Source organism: Nylanderia fulva, unplaced genomic scaffold, assembly GCF_048542155.1.
Source record: "Nylanderia fulva isolate GAGA-0341 unplaced genomic scaffold, ASM4854215v1 Scaffold135, whole genome shotgun sequence".
NCBI classification, from domain to species: domain Eukaryota; kingdom Metazoa; phylum Arthropoda; class Insecta; order Hymenoptera; family Formicidae; genus Nylanderia; species Nylanderia fulva.
The window spans coordinates 17,420-37,405 of record NW_028189569.1 but is presented as its reverse complement, the minus strand read 5'-3'; the positions used below and the strand labels follow the sequence as shown (position 1 = coordinate 37,405).

At 29.7% G+C, this 19,986-nt stretch overlaps 1 protein-coding gene across 1 annotated transcript; it reads left to right on the top strand.

The window, feature by feature from the left end:
* The first annotated feature begins 12,451 nt into the window (after positions 1-12,451).
* On the top strand, positions 12,452-19,231 carry heix (UbiA prenyltransferase domain-containing heix). The gene is made up of 2 exons (XM_029299072.2): positions 12,452-12,834; positions 14,358-19,231. Exon 2 carries the CDS (start codon positions 14,373-14,375, stop codon positions 15,360-15,362), a length of 990 nt encoding a protein of 329 aa, XP_029154905.1. The 5' UTR covers positions 12,452-12,834; positions 14,358-14,372; the 3' UTR covers positions 15,363-19,231.
* The last annotated feature ends 755 nt before the right edge of the window (positions 19,232-19,986 follow it).

The following is a 19,986-nucleotide window of genomic DNA, read 5'->3' as shown; positions in this document are numbered from 1 at the left end:
TCGGATATTAACGATCAGTATACAATATACCCAATACACGCGAAAAGAATCGATAACGAATCTGCATTGAAGCTTTATCAAATGGTGAAAATTGAAGATTTTCCAATGGATAATCGTTATAAATATCTGGATGTCATGTGTTTCCCTGATTTATATCCTGATGGTGTCAATGGACAACAATAAGATAGAAACTTTGCATTGCCGGAATATTTATTTATTAGAACACGATTGATGTCGAAACATAGTAGATTCAGGTTGAATCTGCAGTATCTGTTCTTCCTTCTCAATGATGCTAACTACCGACAGTTGAAAAGTGGTATCTATTATACGATGATGGTTACTAACCCACGAGAGAGATACACTGCTGATAGATACTTGAACGAATTGAAAGGTTACCAATTAGAATCGAATTTAATGAGTATTTTCGCAAAATTGAGAAATACGGATCAATTTTGGCGACAACCGTCCAATAATGTAAAATGCATGACTTTGCATTACGGTCCAGCGACGTGGTTTTTGACTTTGAGTCCTAGTGAATGGAAATGGTCCGATTTGGGTGAATATTTACGAGATATGAATCCCGATAAAGAGAAGTTAGGCATCAGCGAACTAATCGCATACGATCCTGTAAGTACTTCTAGATTCATGTGCATAAAACTCAAAGCCATGATTGATTTTATTTGTTCGTCCGATAATCCAATAGGAAAGGTTATTCATTACTTCTGGCGACTGGAATATCAACGTAGAAGTATCCAGCACATGCATTGTATGATTTGGATAAAAGATGCTCCAGTATTAGGAAAATCGCCGGATGAAGAAGTTGCTACGTTTATTCAAAAATACGTAACGTGTGAAATTCCAGATGAAAATGTTTCGCCAACGTTGTACGATACGGTAATAAGTGATCAGAATCATAAACATAACTCGTATTGCATGCGTACAAAAAAAACGGAAACTAATATATACAGAAAGTGTCGGTTCGATTTTCCTCGGCCAGTTACTGAGAATTTCGTTTTAAGAGACGTTATCACTTCGATAGTCGGTAGAAAAAATTTACGCAGTAAGAGCAGATTGTACGATCTTCCTCGCAAGGAGTCGGAAAGGTTTATAAATGATTATAATCCGTCTATCAAATTAGCCTGGGAAGGAAATATGGACATACAATTTATTAGAGAAAAATCAGAGTTTTTAAACTCATATTTAACAAAATACACGACAAAGTCAGAAAAATGCAATACAGACTTTGAAGTGATAGATTCGAATAAGTCCTTGGCATCGAAACTGTGGAATTTTGCAATGCGTTCATTAAATAACAGAAAATGCGGTGCTTTAGAAGCTGCGGATACACTATTAGGGAATCCCTTGTACGGTACGGATAATGATACCATGGTCAAATGGATCGATGTTAATGAGGTGAGAAATAGAAAAGTTAAAACATTTAATGAAATTTAAGCTCTGGATGAAAATTCTACGAATATTTACTGTTCGTCACTCATCGATGATTACTATCCAAATAGACCTCAGGAATTAGAATCATTGAATTTGTACGATTTTGCCAGATTCTGGGAAATTACGAAACAGATGTCAAATAATGACGAAGTCAAGTGTTACAAACTGGCATCGGGTTTATTTAAAAAAAAAACGAAAAAAGGGTTATTTAATTAACCATTATCGATTTAATATAAAAACTGAGCCCGAAAAATACTATTACTCGCTGCTTCTTCTGTTCAAACCATGGAGAGATTTGAGTGAACTCAAAGGTACATTTGAGACTTACACGGATGCCTTTAAGAATTCAGAGTCTGTTTTAACAAAGGCAATGAAATATCACGAAAGGCTCGAAGAAATACAGAAAGCTTTTGAGAACGTTGCTGAATTAATCGAGAAGCGCGAAAATGATCTGAAAACAGCAGACAGAGACAAATCCGATGACGATGAACTGGATTGTAATCCGATAGAAGCTGACGACGCGATGAAAGATCTGGAAGATTTTGGTAAGATTGACGACCCGATTGATTTATCGCAAATGATGTCGCAATTGAACAAAGACCAGAAAAGAGTCTTTGATGGAGTATGCCAAGTTTTACAAGATAAGAATCAGATTCTGCGACTGTACGTAAGTGGCGAGGGTGGTACAGGGAAAAGTTTTCTAATTGAAACGATTAAACATTGGATCAGAATAAATTTGGAAAAAACGACTGCCATATCTGCTCCTACGGGTATCGCAGCATTCAATATCGATGGCATAACAATCCATAGAATGTTTCAACTACCGGTTAGTCATGAATCTACACCAAAATATACGCAATTGTCAGACATGGTCTTGAAAACTTTGAGAGACAAATTAAAGAATGTCGAATTATTTATAATCGAAGGAATTACATGTAACAATGCAATGATGGATTTAGGAACGACTGTATTCAGTGATGGTCAAGCCTATGTAGATTTGTCACGAGTAAGTAAATTGGAAGGCCTACATTTGATAAATTTCAATCCAGCATCAGAGTTAAAGCAAACTCGAGAGCCATTGTAGAATATAATCGACTGAGATCTATATTCAAATCTGAACTGCCACAAATCAATCCGTCCGAGAAAAAGGTTGTGAAAATGTACGATCGTCGATGGGATATCCCTAATATCATTGATGATATGCAGAATTATGATTGTGAGGAACCAGAAAGTATAGTTACGTGGAAAATATATGGCCTTTGCAATAACGATGCTGTTTTGTGTTACGCTAATGTAATATTACAATGTGCGTTTCATTGCGTACGTATTAGGCAACAAATACTGAAAAATAAAGCATCGAATGCATTGATTGATGCTATCTGCGCGTATGGTGAACGTAAATATTGCAACATTCAAGCGGTTAGAAGATCTGTCGGAAAACGCTTCGAAGAACGAACACAACAAGATGTTTCGGAATTTTTTACGGCTCTAATGTCGACGTATTCCGACATCAATGATGTATTAAAACTCGAATTAAAGCACGTAACATGTTGCTCGAATGTCAAATGTAATTACAATGTAACTAAGCTGGAAAGCAGTAGTTTGTTAATATTACCTATACATTCGACATTAAAAGGAAAAAAGGTGTCACTCTACAAAGTTTGATTAATGTAGAATTTTCTAAATGGGAAACGATAAACGGCAATTGTAACGAATGTAAGGGCACCGTGTTGAAAAAGAAAACCGTAATCGAATCAACTTTATCCGTCGTAGTAATACAGCTCAATTTATATACTTTTGTAAACGATGCTTCTAAAAAGATTATCAACAATCGGATTACCGCCGTGCCGACGAGTAATATCACGATTAATAAAAAAAAGTACAAGCTAATATTTCACGAAGGTGAAGAAATGAATCGTGGTCACTACACGTGTATGTTGAGAGCTGACACAAAATCGGAATGGTATTACTCTAATGATATGGAAGTGTTCAAGAAAAAATGGCCCAAAGGAGCACAAGGGGCATACATATTGTTCTTAGAACAGATTAAATAATGGCGCTGTATAAAGGCTGCCGTAAACGCTACATTAAAACATCAACTGTTCTAGCGCTGTATAAAAGTTGCCGTAAGCGCCAAAATAAAATATCGGCTGCTCTGGCGCTTTATAAAAGCTGCTGTAAGCGCTGCATTAAAACGAGTGCAATAAGTTTCTAATTTGACCTAGGCTTCATGACATTTCAAAAAGTATCATCAAGAAAAAAATTATCAGACAGAAATATGTATGTCGTGTTAAAATCGGAGAGACGAAGAAAAATATATGGTTGCGTTCTCACGAGAATGGGCGATGGAGGGGTCTATTCTTTATTTTCAATATTCATACAAGAATATAAATTCATTCTGTTGCAATTGAAATAAATGTGCAATGTATCGTTAAAAGTTATTACAATTATACAAACATTTACATATATGATTAAATAAAATATATATGTATACTATAATATAATTATATATTTTATATATGTACATATATATACCATATATTTCAATTATTTTGAACTGTATTGCATAAATTGTTACTTATACAAAGTTATGTGATAAGAATCGAAAATACATATATTTGTGATACTTGAATTACTATTAATTTATACATGAATTACTATTATAGAAAGCTGCTCTATATATCTGTACTTTAAAAAGTAAGTGATATCCTAAAAAAATCATAAAAATGAAAAGGTCAGGCCATGTTCAAAAGAAGGCACTCAAAAATTTAAACGATCTAATAATAAATTATCACGAAAAGTAACTGATATGTTATTCAAGGTGCCAGTTCAAAGTGAACATACGTAAAGTGTATATTATCTAAATTTAGTAATAATATATTACCATGAAAAATAACTGTGATATTTTATTCAAGGTGCAAGTTCACATTGAACATACATACATATAAGTAAAACTGATTACAATTTGATTCTAGAAAATAAGTGCGATATGTTATTCTTAGTGCACAAAATATAATAGTCGTTTATAGAGATTTGATTTGAAATTCATACTAGCCCGTACAATGAAAAATAATTGCTCGTAATTCCAGAGTACCAATTTGTTAATTACTCAGAAAAATAACATAGCGGCCTGCTCTCAAAAAACTATGATGTTTCTCGATGTCCATTTAGAAATAATGTCGAAGCTCTTACAGAATAATTACTACAACATTTGAAGTACGAAAAGTATTACATTAGAAGATTAGATTAGAATAAGGATTCAACGTATTTTTAAAAGCTCTACACACAACGAAGTGAATATACAAAACTATATACAAATACCTTTTTCTTCTGTGTTTCTGAAGAAAATCTTTTAAATAGAAAATAGTGTCTTGCGATCATGAAGAATAGGTTTTAAATAGCAAGGTTTCATTTGACTTATAATTTTCGATATTATTCACTTAATTAATATGTAATTTTTTATTGTATATTACGACAAATAATCAGTAAACTTTTTAAGCGTATAGCTTTATTGTACTTGACCTGAGAACTGTACATTTATAAATTTTACTTAATATACACCCGTTTCGAGCAACAAGGCAAAGTTTTCTGATCAATAACTTACTCCCTGAAAATACGGTATAACACAAATCGGAAGTTGATACGAAAATTCGAAATTTTACTAAAGAAAGATTGGAGGTTTTTAATTTATACAATTTTCACAACTCTTATTTCAATTATTTATTCTACCCATCGAAAGTTTTTTGAGACAGGCCGCCATGTTATTTTTCTGAGTAATTAACAAATTGGTACTCTGGAATTACGAGCAATTATTTTTCATTGTACGGGCTAGTATGAATTTCAAATCAAATCTCTATAAACGACTATTATATTTTGTGCACTAAGAATAACATATCGCACTTATTTTCTAGAATCAAATTGTAATCAGTTTTACTTATATGTATGTATGTTTAATGTGAACTTGCACCTTGAATAAAATATCACAGTTATTTTTCGTGGTAATATATTATTACTAAATTTAGATAATATACACTTTACGTATGTTCACTTTGAACTGGCATCTTGAATAACATATCAGTTACTTTTCGTGATAATTTATTATTAGATCGTTTAAATTTTTGAGTGCCTTCTTTTGAACATGGCCTGACCTTTTCATTTTTATGATTTTTTTAGGATATATATATATATATATATATATATATATATATATAGTGTATGTAATTGTAAAAATGATTAAAATATTTTCAATATTTAAAAATTTTCAAGTTTATCGCCTTATATTTCTATAATTTTTCTATATTCTAATATATTGTAAAAAAATTGATATTGATATATTTGAACTCAAGTTTTTTACGTGATTGAATATTATTGCATTGAGCCATCATACGTTACTCGTAAGTTCTTTTACGTTATAATAGTGTTTATGTAGCAGAGAGAAAGAGATAAGAGAGAGATTATACAATATAACTTCAATAATCGAAAAAAATCACGATAACGCTATATTGTCATATCTATGTGTGTGCATATATATAAACTTATATATTATATATTTTATAAATAAGTAAAATATTATGCAGACAATGTATACAATATAAAATGTTCAGTTTGTGCTATGCTTTAATCAATAACACTGGTCGACAAAAAATGACTTTTTTCAGGTTCGAAGATTTCCAAAGCGTATTTTTGTAGATTTTTTTCATGCCGATTACAAATTCGGCCGCAAAAATTGCGTATCACGTCACGTTTTTTAGATATCTTGATCTAAAGATGCAAAAATTCGTTCAACGCATTAGTGTTTGTGTCTACATGGATGTTACTACATATGCGATGTAAGAGAGACAAGGACAGAATGATAGTCTCTCTTTGTCAAGCTGTTAGCTGTCAGTATGTTACCACGGAAATTTCCCCTGCTCCTTATGAATCTAGTGAGAATCTTATCGTCCAGATATTTCATAAAATAAGTGACATAACTTTGGTTTTTTTTTTTTTAATATATTCTTGATATAATAAAGTAATCCGCCAAAGAGTCGGATTTTGCATTTTTGCTCTGAAAAATTTATAATAAATAAAATACGGACTCCTGGCTAACCCAACCTTACCCGTTACTAGCTGCGCATTCCTCCAAGTTATATTATAAATTTTATTTTCATCTTTTTTTCAATAAATAACTCTTTGGCGGACTGCATTTGAGCTTACTGATTAAGGGTCGACAGGTCGGTCGGCCAAACTCCGAATTGATGTTGGAGACCTCGCGCGGTGACAACGCGAAACTCCGATTTCAGTGTTGCCAACGCCGAGAAACCAATTCTCGGGTTTTATGTAGTGGTGCATGTCTGTACACGTACATACACCATTGCATTGCTCACGCGGACGCACCGTAGAGAGACAAGGACCGATAATCACGTGTTCTCCTTGTTCCTCTACCATGCCGGTATACGCGAGATGCCGCCTGAAAATGCTTTCTGGCCTTCCGTAGCAGAAGGTAGTAGCGTAACAAGGCTAATAAGCGCCCACTTTTTGGAAATTGTATATATGGTTATGCACATATGTGCATAACGTATATATATAACATATATATATATATATATTATATAAGGGATATGTTAATTATATTCTTGATTTCTTTTTGATTATTGATGCTATTGTATAATTTGCTCCAAATACTTATAACGTGAAAGAACGTTGAGTAATGTATAATCAATGCAAGGATGTTCAGTATATCATCCAGTATATAAATTAGAGTTCAAATATATCAATATCAANTTTTTTATAATATATATATATATATATATATATATTAGAATATAGAAAAATGATAAAAAAATATATTTCGGCGATTTAAAAATTTTTTAATATATTGAAAATATTTTTACTACATACATTATATATAAGTGTAAAATAATTCAAAAAATAAATTTAATAAAAATCTACATACCAGCTGTGTGCATGTGTGCAATTGATTTATTACTTGAAATTTATTTACGGAATTATTTTGCATTTATATATTTATAGTATGTGTAGTTGTAAAATGATTAAAATATTTAAATTTCAATATCAAATTTTTAAGTTTATCGCCTATATAAAAAATATATTTCTATGATTTTCTATATTCCAATATATTATAAAAAAATTGATATTGATATATTTGAACTCAAGTTTTTTACGTAATTAAATATTCTTGCATTGAGCCATCATACGTTACTCGTAAGTTCTTTCACGTCATAAGTACTTATGTAGCAGAGAGAAAGAAATGAGAGTTATACAATGTAACATCAATAATCTTATATATTATAATCTTATATATTATATATATATAATATTTCATTTATTTATAAAAAACATTTTATAAATAAGTAAAATATTATACAGACAATGTACAAGATGTTCAGTTTGTGCCATAACAAGCTTCAATCAATAATTATTACTCCAATGAGTATAATTCACAATAATTTTTATATAATATAATAAGTATTTGAATATATAAAAATGTTTTTAAAAATTTGTTTTAAAAATTAATTGAAAAAGAATATTTAAAATATTTTTTTATATTTAAAATATTCTTTTCCTCAATTAATCTTAAAAAAAATATTTTTAAATATTTAAAAATATTTAAAAATACTATATATTATATAAAAATAATTGTTGATTATTATATTGGATTATTAATTGAATGAAGCTAGAGCTTTTAATATGGCTTTTAATACTGCTTGACAAGGAGAGAGCATCATTCCATCTTTGTCTCTCTTACATCGCATATGTAGTAGCGTCCATGTAGGTACAAACACTAAAAAATATTAAATTTAATTTTTTTATTGTTTTGAATAATTTTATCATTAATATACTTATTTTCAGAACTATTTCAATTTTTATTTCATACTTATGTTTATATAAATTATAAATTAAAAACATATCAAAAATGTAATATATATTAATAAAATGCAAATACATATAGAAAATTAATTATAAAATGTCATCTTAAAATAGTTTTTATTTTTGTTCTTTATTTACATATGCATACATATACAAAAAAATAAAAATAATATGATAGCCTTTTTGCTGACATTATCTCTCAATATTTGCATCCGTGTGCTCACGTATTAGTGTTTGTACCTACATGGACGCTACTACATATGCGATGTAAGAGAGACAAAGATGGAATGATGCTCTCTCCTTGTCAAGCAGTCAGCATGTTACCACAGAAATTTCCCCTGCTCCTTATGAATCTAGTGAGAATCTTATCGTCCAGATATTTCATAAAATAAGTGACATAACTTCGTGAATTTTTTTTTAATATATTCTTTATATAATAAAGCAGTCCTCTAAAAGGCCGGATTTTACATTTTCGCTCTTAAAAATTTATAATAAATAAAATACGGACTCGCGGCTAACCCAACCTTACCCGTTCCTAGCTGTGCATTCCCCCAAGTTTATTAAAAATTTTTATTTTTATCTTTTTTTCATAAAATAGCTCTTTAGAGGACTACAAATGAGCTTACTGATTAAGAATATCCTAAATTTAATAAGATTTATTCAATATTTTCGCTAATATCTGGAAAATAAGAATCCGTAATTCCCGGCCGGCCGATAGGCGTCTCCACCATATCGCCTGCCGACCCTTAAGTATTTTGGCTAATATATGGGATGAACGAATCCGTAATTCCCGGCCGGCCGATAGGCGTCTCCACCATGTCGCCTGTCGACCCTTAAGGGTCGACAGGTCGGTCGGCCAAACTCCGAATTGATGTTGGAGACCTCGCGCGGTGACAACGCGAAACTCCGATTTCAGTGTTGCCAACGCCGAGAAACCAATTCTCGGGTTTTATGTAGTCTTTCTTATACTGTGGTAGTGGTGCATGTCTGTACACGTACATACACCATTGCATTGCTCACGCGGACGCACCGTAGAGAGACAAGGACCGATAATCACGTGTTCTCCTTGTTCCTCTACCGTGCCGGTATACGCGAGATGCCGCCTGAAAATGCTTTCTGGCCTTCCGTAGCAGAAGGCAGTAGCGTAGCAAGGCTAATAAGTACCTACTTTTTATAAATTTTATATATCCTTATGCACATATGTGCGTATATATATATATATATATATATATATATATATATATATTATATAAGGGATATGTTGATTATTCTTGATTTCTTTTTGATTATTGATGCTATTGTATAATTTGCTCCAATAACTTATAACGTGAAAGAACGTACCGTTGAGTAATATATAATCAATGCAAGGATGTTCAGTATATCATCCAGTAAATTAGAGTTCAAATATATCAATATCAATTTTTTTATAATACAATATATATATATATATATATATTGGAATATAGAAAAATGATAAAATATATTTCGGCGATTTAAAAATTTTTTAATATATTGAAAATATTTTTACTACATATATATAAGTGTAAAATAATTCAGAAAATAAATTTAATAAAAATCTACATACCAGCTGTGTGCATGTGTGCTATTGATTTATTGAAATTTATTTACGGAAGTATTTTGCATTTATATATTTATAGTGTGTGTAGTTGTAAAATGATTAAAATATTTTCAATATCAAATTTTTAAGTTTATCGCCTATTTAAAAAATATATTTCTATGATTTTCTATATTCTAATATATTATAAAAAAATTGATATTGATATATTTGAACTCAAGTTTTTTACGTGATTAAATATTCTTGCATTGAGCCATCATACGTTACTCGTAAGTTCTTTCATATCTGTATATATATATATATATATATATATATATATACACTTATATATATATTATATATATAAGTTGGGTGCGAGAGAGAACCACGTTTTTAAGGAAAGAGAAGGGTAGATTGTTACCTCCGTTCGCAATACGCAAACGCGAATTAGCGAAAGCACCAATTACATTTCCAGTTTCAAACGGCGCGGTGAGCGTGACGTCACCGTGACGTCATCTACGTTTGCGCATTGCGAGCATAGGTTAAAAGCTATCTTTCTCTCTCGCACCCAACTTGGACACAGATTTTTACCATGGAGAACAATAGCAATTCTCCTTTCAGATATATATGTTCTAAGGCTTGCCCGTAAGTGAATGCGATAGAGGAATAGAAAAAGAACGCTGCGTATGGGCCCTTGCTGTCTTTGTCTAATCGCGCATGCGCATGGCACACGTCCCCTTTTTTCTCTCTGCTCATCTCTATGCTTGCTTCTTCTTTACAAATTATACACTTTTTTGCCACTTTTTCTTGAAAGTTTGTTATATTAACTTGTTATAAAAACGTAAATCTTCTTCTTATTCTGCTAACACTTGAGCAAAGCAAAGCAAGCACGAGAGCTATAGCCGAGCCTGCCGAGAGCAAGATATGTCTTTGCCTTCGCTGAAAACAGCTATTTTTACACAAATTGAGGAGAGGGGATAAAACGCTAGCTTTTCTTCGCACCATGAAATTGCACCTGTAGGCCGGATCTACAACAGGTGTAGTAAGCTTTAAGAAATTCACCAATCACAGTCAGGAATGAGAGGAATAATCAACTGTGATAGATCAATTTCTTAAGAGTCGGTAGGACCCAGCGAGAATCGATGTCAATTCGACATCATATTGAACAATTTGATATCGATTCGATGACGAAACGATATCGTTTTGACCATCATTTCTCGCTGGGGATACACACGATGAAGATCTCTCGCGGAGAGCCGTGAATTATGAATTCGTAATTTTCATCTGGAAATAATAGTTTATTTATTATTAATTAAAATAGATTGAGCATATAGTTAGCAGACAATAATTCGAAAAAACATTTTTTTTTTAATTAACGTAAAATTATTTGGGAAACACGTCTGTAATAGTTTTACGTTTAGGAAATAATTATTTCACTTGGAAATCAAGTTTAAAGTACGCTTAGTGGACATCGATTGGACAAATTTTATATTTTTTATTATTTATTTTTATTTTTAATTTTTTTTATTGCTATCGTTTGGGAATTATTTGGGCAAATTTAGGAATACGTTTGCATAATTTAGAAACTCATAGTTTATTTATAATTAGAAAAAATTAATTGAGAGCAAATATAATATATGCGCATTTCCCAAATAATTTCATATCAATTTATATAATAAAGTAAAAAAAAAAAATTTTTTTAAGTTATGTTTGCTAACTATTCGCTTTCAATTAATTTTCTCTAACTATAAATAAACTATGAGTTTCTAAATTATGCAAACATATTTCTAAATTTGCCCAAATAATTCCCAAGCAATAGCAGTAATAAAAAATAAAAAATAAAAATAAATAATAAAAAATATAAATAAAATTTGTCCAATCAATGTCCACTAAGCGTACTTTAAACTTCATTTTCAAGTGAAATAATTATTTCCCAAACGTTAAAACTATTACAGACGTGTTTCCCAAAAGCAGAGTCTACAATAGCAGCAGGAGGTCGATTGTGTAATTTTTTCTAAAGTAAAAATGTGAAAAGTGAAAAATTTCTTCCAATCACACATCGATTTTATTTTAAAATCAATGCGTGATTGGTGGAAATTTTTCACTTTTCACGTTTTCACTTTAGAAAAAGTTACACAATCGACCCCCAGGAGTACAGAGGGCGTCGATTGTGTAACTTTTTCTAAAGTAAAAATGTGAAAAGTGAAAAACTTTTTCCAATCACACATCGATTTTCTTTTAAAATCAATGCGTGATTGGCGAAAATTTTTCACTTTTCACGTTTTCACTTTAAGAAAAAATTACACAATTGACTTCCAGAGTACAAGAATAAGCAGTAAGCAGTACGAAATGGGATTGGTTCATTCCGTTACTCCCAACGAAATGAACGAATCCCATTTCGTACTGCTTACTGCTTACTCTTGTACTCTGTACTCCTGTTGCCATTGTAGACCCCGCTTAACAACACCGCTTAACACTTACAAATGACTTACAAACGATTAAAATGAAAATAAATTCAAAAAGTCAAAATCGGGGGATCAAGGTCACGGAGCTGCTCGTGCGACCCGCGGGGGAGAACTGTGCCTCTATACTTATCTATATTCTTTGGTATGGATGTCATTCTCACCACTTGCATTACTTTTTCAAGTCATTTTGTATGTTAGCAGTCTAGTGTTATATAGAAGTCTGTGACCAGAACACAAACTTAACACCAGCTTAACACCGAACAGACCTGAGGTGTCCAACAGAGACAAACATTCATCGGAGAAATTGAAGAAAAAGAATAATTCGTACCGTCATTCGTATTTTTCTTCATGATGCCGATTAAACAGACGCTGACGTGTTCCTCGAACCACAAATGATTTCTACGATGAACCAACATCGAGAAGTAAAACATTTTAGTTGCCTCAGAAAGCGTCTTAACCTATCTTCATCTTTGTCTATTTGTAAAAAATTCTCAGGTGAGTTGCATCGCGTATCGTAAAAAACGTTCGATAGTTAACTTTATACCTCTTCTATCGGAAAATTAATATTTATTTGTCATTTTATAGTCATTTTAATATGTATCTTGTTATTACATTTCCATATTATTTTCCATCTTTTTTTGTAATATTTTATTATGCGATTATGTGAAAATCACGTGGAAACGTACTTGCATATATAAATATTATATTAGGATGCCGTTAAGTATAATACATATATATATATATATATATATATATATATATATATATATATATATATACAGAATGTCCGATATTTCGTGACCCACCTTTCATGGGTAGATAGAGCATGTTAAACTGAATAGAAAAGTCCTGTATTATTTTGTGCGATATTCGCAATAATTATTGAGTTATTTATTAAAATATCTAAGTGAATAAGCGGGTGGAAAGCCGCTTACTGATCGAGAGGCGACGTCATACAGCAAACGGCGAGCAATGTAGCGGCGCCGAAAAGTAAAATGATACGTTTGATACTCAGTGACATGTAACAAATAAGCCATCCGGCATGCCCCCATCGAGTCCGGTCTATCGCTTTCCATCCGTTCATTCGCTTAGATATTTTAATTAATAACTCAATAATTATTGAATTTAAAATGGTATAAGATTTTTCTATTCAGTTTAACGTGCTTTACCTGCCCACGAAAGGTGGTCCGCGAATTATCTGTTTCTATATATATTTATATTTTCTATATATATACACACACACACACACACACACACAGGGTCATTGAAAAGTATTGGACCCCCCCTAATATCTTTAGTTAGAATGCATTTTGCCTCCTATGTTTTATTGCATATTCTTATAGCTTATCTCGAGAGCTTTCCAAAACACTATAATAAAACATTTTTTATTAAGTACTTTTTGAATTATACAGGTTTGAAGTTAACAAGGTTAACCTGTATAATTCAAAAAGTACTTAATAAAAAATGTTTTATTATAGTATTTTGGAGAGCTCTCGAGATAAGCTATAAGAATATGCAATAAAATGTAGAGGGTTCCATTTACAAAAATTAGGTTGATCGTGAAATGATCTTGAAGGACATGGTCAAGGTCAAAGTCAAGGTCATCATCTTACTCCGTTTGAAACCATACAACTTTGCTATTGGACATTTTCTCCAAAATGCATTCTAACTGAAGATATTAGGGGGTCCGATACTTTTCGATGACCCTATATATATATATATATATATATATAGAGAGAGAGAGAGAGAGAGAGATTTTGTTAAATATAATGTGTATTAAACAATTTATCAATCGATAATTGTTTTTAATTTTAATATAAAATATGTACAATTTTGAGTCAATTTATTAAAGACATATTAATGATATACAGGATTTGCGAGCAAACTTCTAGATAAAATATTTGTTTATTTTGAGGTCCTAAATTCGTATTTTAATTGGCTATTTAACTTGGAAACATCCTGTATATCAAATAATATTAATGATAATAATAATACAAAATAATATATATTACTTCTAGTATTATACACAAAACATGATGTCCAATGGCATTTGGAGCCCAACTAAGCAAATCGAGAATAGCTCTATGGCGAATAATGTGCATCACCCAACATCGTCAGCTTTGAATCCACTTATGAAGTTGTCCTCCTATTTTCTGGCAGTTCGACCATGGTCACTCAGTGCATCCCTAATGCCAACGCTTCTTGGATCTGCACTTGCGTATCGACTTACAGGTCTAGCAAGTTTCAGTTGGATAACACTGATCCTTATCGTACTCATTGTACTTTGTGTACACGGTGCTGGTAACGTAGTGAACACCTATTTCGACTATGTGAAGGGTGTCGACAGCCGAAAAAGCGATGACAGAATACTGGTGGATCATCTATTATCCAAGGACGAGGTGGTCTCGTTGGGAGTTTTTTTATATACAACCGGTTGCATGGGATTTGTCCTATTGACGTTAGTCTCCCCCGCGAAGATGGAACATCTGGCACTTGTGTACTTCGGAGGCTTGTCCTCCTCCTTTCTCTACACAGGAGGCATAGGATTGAAATACATCGCTCTGGGCGATGTACTTATTTTAGTTATATTCGGTCCAATCTCGGTTCTATTTGCGTTCATGGCGCAGACCGGTCACGTTGAACTAGGGACGATTTATTATGCTATTCCGCTCGCGTTGAACACCGAAGCTATTTTACACAGCAACAACACGAGGGATATGGACAGCGACAGAAAGGCGGGGATTGTGACACTAGCGATTTTGATAGGCCACACCGCGTCCCACGTTTTATATGCGTTTCTACTGTTTACACCATATATAATTCTTATAGTATTGGCATTAAGATATTCAGTATGGTTTTTACTGCCGGTTATCACTCTGCCGACCGCCTTTAAGATAGAAAAGGAATTCCGAAATCCACATAAAATTCAAAATGTGCCTAAACGAACAGCCAGATTAAATATGTTTTTAGGTATTTTGTATGTTATCGGTTGCCTGCTTGTGAGCTCACTTCCTTATCCATAATAAATATATTTATAAAGTTTAGACATTAATCCTGGGTGTGTTATTTTTTTCTATTTAATTTATTTAATACTTCTCTTGACGAAATTTACAATTTTATTTATTTTTTCTCTTGTTGATTAAAACCTATACGACCATCTTATATGCATACTAATTTATACTTATCTGTTTAATTATATTTCCTTTATTCGCAAAAGTCGTCCAGGATTGATGTTATTGGATGTAAAATTAGAATTGATTAATATAAGCTCATTAAAAAAAAACGATACAGTATCAGTAGAAAGAAATGGAAAAGAATTGTAAAACTTTAAATGCTTATAATAATAGAAACTAATTATGATATCGAAATAATTAACATCGAAATTTTCTTAAAAACAGACTTTGAGCTTTATTTTCTTTTCTGACCGATAATATATATAATTATTAACCGTATTAGTTATAAGCATTTAAAGTTTGTATAATTTTTTTCTACTTTTTTACTGTTATCATTTTTTTTTGACGAAGTACATGGGGCATTCCATGTAAAAAGGGTCGAGCTAAAAACGTTTGGGTTTTTTAAAATAATCATGAAAATGTGTTATAGTGCATATATTATATCAGATTTAAAAAAAAACTTAAAAAATAAGTATTATATGCTTTACATCCAAGCCTTACGAGGAATTCATTTTAAAAGAATTTAGTTTTGACAAGAAACAAGATTATTTTCGAAAAAGAAAAATAAATGAGTTCAAATAATATAAAAATATTTAGAAAAACTTCAAAATTATTTTTTGTTTTATAACTATTTATGTAATATTATTTATGTAGTATTAAATAGTTTGATTAATTAAAAATTTGATATCATTGAGTTTTTAGTTAAAATTTGACTGAAATTCCCATTTTATTTCCTTTGTGGTATCATTCCACATATATTGAAGTATTTTTGAGAATTTAAAAAATTTTTTAAAGTGGATATAATTTGTCGTTTATTCAATTAAAACTAAAAAACTGTTTTTCATACTTAATTTTTTTTTTACTAAAATTAACTTTCATCCAAAAGTACAGGAAAAATCCTAAAGAAATGTGTATAAAAATTTGGTATATTTTGTAATTTTAGCTACAAATGTCAAAGAAAGAAAACCTATATTTCAATATCTTAGATGAAAGGCATATAATACTTATTTTTTTAAGCTTCAACTTCATACAATATGTACATTAACACGTTTTTATGATTATTTTAAAAAATCCAAGCAGCTTATTTTTAGGTGAAACGCCTCATCAACAGCTATTAAATTTTATAATTTTATCACAAAATTTATCTGAATTTTTGCAAATTATGCAATTATTTCAAATTATAATTAACACAAGAAAAAAGGATTAAATAAATTAATTAAATATTTATGTTTACCTCAAGTACAAATCAATTTATAGAATTTTGAATATGTACATGCGTTTGTCACAAAATTAGATCTCTGTGACATCTTTTAATATTATTTTATAGTATATTATATTGTTATATGAGCTTTTGTGATATGATAAACAAAATTCGCAAATGTCAGGGCTTTAATAATGGAGGAATATTACTCGTTTATGTTTTTTTTTTATTTTTTAAACATTTAGATATCTACACAAGTCAACTTTTTATAAAAATAATCTCCCAAAATTTAAATTTCTTAAAATAAATTTGAGTATAAATTTCGTTTAAATTCAATAAATACGCAAATTTTGTGTATTTTGTTACATATACGTGTGTCAAGAGAGTATATATACATATTTTGTTAAAACTTTAAATGTGTTTGCATATTATTTATGTTATAACTTACATATATAAACTATACATATACATACATACATATACATGACAATTCACACACAGAAGGAAATATCAATATTTTAGAAGATGATAGTATCAGACACACACATTATGAGAAAAAAGTTTACATGAACATGTATTATATTCTTAATATCATATTTGTATTCAGCATAGGAACTTTAAATTATCGACCAAACTAGCAAAAATCAATTTTATTAATCTTCATGACGTTTCGATCATGTAATTGTGGTCTTTATCAAGTGAACAATAAATCAAATCATAACAGAAGTTCACAAGTTGACAATAACAATAACAAGTTATTGTCAACTTGTGAACTTCTGTTATGATTTGATTTATTGTTCACTTGATAAAGACCACAATTACATGGTCGAAACGTCGTGAAGATTAATAAAATTGATTTTTGCTAGTTTGATCGATTATTTAATTTTCTTATTTATTGACTAGCAATTGGAAAGAATTACATTTATGTGTATTCAGCATGTTTAAAAATTTGTGACAATTTATTAATCCTTCAAACATTTATAAGAGTTACTGTCTTAAATAATTGTTTATTTGCTATATTTGGTTCAATTAATTGTTTGTGTATACAAGTACATAGAAGAAGATAAAATTGTATATATATATTATATTCAAATAATTATATCTTATAAACTATTTAGAAAATCAGACACATGTTCACACATGAACTTTTGTTCTCACAATAATTGATATTATCACTTATCAAAATAGTGAGCCCTACAGCACGATATATTAATATGGAATATTGCGAGAATATTGTTTTGCAAGATTGGAATATTGAATGGAATATTCCTGAAAGCTTGCAATAATATACTATATTGTGCAATATTTCTGCAATGATACCGATATATTTCTGCAATGATACCGATATATTTCTGCAATATGAATTATAATATTTATAAAATATTGCTGAATATTTCTTATTTTTTATTTTAAAAATTAAACTGATAAAAATAATATTTATACAATATGGTTGCAATATTTATAATATGGCGCAATATTGAAATTATGTAATATTTTAGCAATATTACGTGCTGTAGGAAGATTTTTCTTCCTAAATCAGTCTATGTGTGTACACACACATATACATATATAATACATATGCCCGCACGCAAAAATACAACACGTCAATATATATGTATATATAAATATATATACATATATATGTATGCAAGAATACTTGAAATATTTTTTACGGCTTTTTTTACTAATTTGTCAATTTATACTTAATGAAAATATCAATGAGTCATTTGATGCGTTTTTTAATTTTTTAACGTCTCTCTAACTAAAATTTTATTGAAGTAAACGATATAAAACTATAAAGTCACCAGATAATAATTAAAAAATGGTAATAATTCAATCGACCAACTTTAGCAAATAAGTAATTTTATTGAATATTCACAACGTTTCGGCCGTAAGTTTCGGCTCTTATCAAGTGCTATAATATAATATTAACAATTATTAGAAAAATAAAAATAATAATAATAAAATATATAGAAACTTTCACACGTTAATACGTAAACATACCTATGTTCTTAAAACAAAGTAGATCACAACTTTTTTAAAAAACAAAAATTCGATCTTAGAATATGATATGATATAATAACATGATAGTATGAAAACGAAATCCAGAGAATTCCAAGATCAAATTTTTGTTTTTTAAAAAGTTGTGATCTACTTTGTTTTAAGAACATAGGTATGTTTGCGTATTAACGTGTGAAAGTTTCTATATATTTTATTATTTTTATTTTTCTAATAATTGTTAATATTATATTATAACACTTGATAAGGGCCGAAACCCATGGCCGAAACGTTGTGAATATTCAATAAAATTACTTATTTGCCAGAGTTGGTCGATTGAATTATTACCATTTTTTATTTAAGTAAATTTTCATTGTGAACAATTTGATATTTTTTTTATTTTCCACAAAAAATCTTTTTTTTCAGTCATCTATAACTCGATAATTATTCGATAATTAGTCGACATTTTTGTTAAGAAAAAAATCGATTTTTATTTAATAAAAAAATCAATTTTAAAGAACATATATGTGATGATTTTGAGACATCTTGTGTATGAGTGTGTGTGTAAACTTAATAGTGATACAAATATCACAATATCATATATAGTTGTTTGACAATATATACATATGTTTTGTATTGACATAGTATATTACATTTTCATGACATGTTATATGTACAATTTAATTTATTTTTTATTAAATAAAAATTATAAACTTTTTATTCTATTTTAATTCAGATACGTATATATCTCGATAATGAAGCATTAGACATGGAATAATTTTAATTTTATATTTTTGTTCGATCGCTGTAAGAGATTTGTACAGGGTTTTATTATTTATTTCCTAACTAAAGATAGTTTTTCTTCCTTCTCTCCACTTCCTCTTTTTTTTTATTTTTTCTCATCCCCTTTTTCTAATTACGAATAGATTAAAACTATAGGAAACCAAACAGAAGCTTTTTAGTTTACTTTTACCTGGATTTATCTCAATTTAATTAATTTATAAAAAATTTAAATCATTATGTAAATGTATAAATAGAAAAATTTAGAAAATCAGGAAACTTATAAAATTAATAAGTTTTCTATGTTTTTTATATAAAAAAATTCTAAAATTATACAATTTTCTTATAGAAAGTAAAAATATGTTATATAATATATATATATATATATATATATATATATTATATAACATATTTTTACTTTCTATAAGAAAATTGTATAATTTTAGAATTTTTTTATATAAAAAACATAGAAAACTTATTAATTTTATAAGTTTC

Excerpts from the sequence above, each read along its gene's own strand:
- heix (XM_029299072.2), top strand. The coding sequence starts at position 14,373 with ATGATGTCCAATGGCATTTGGAGCCCAACTAAGCAAATCGAGAATAGC.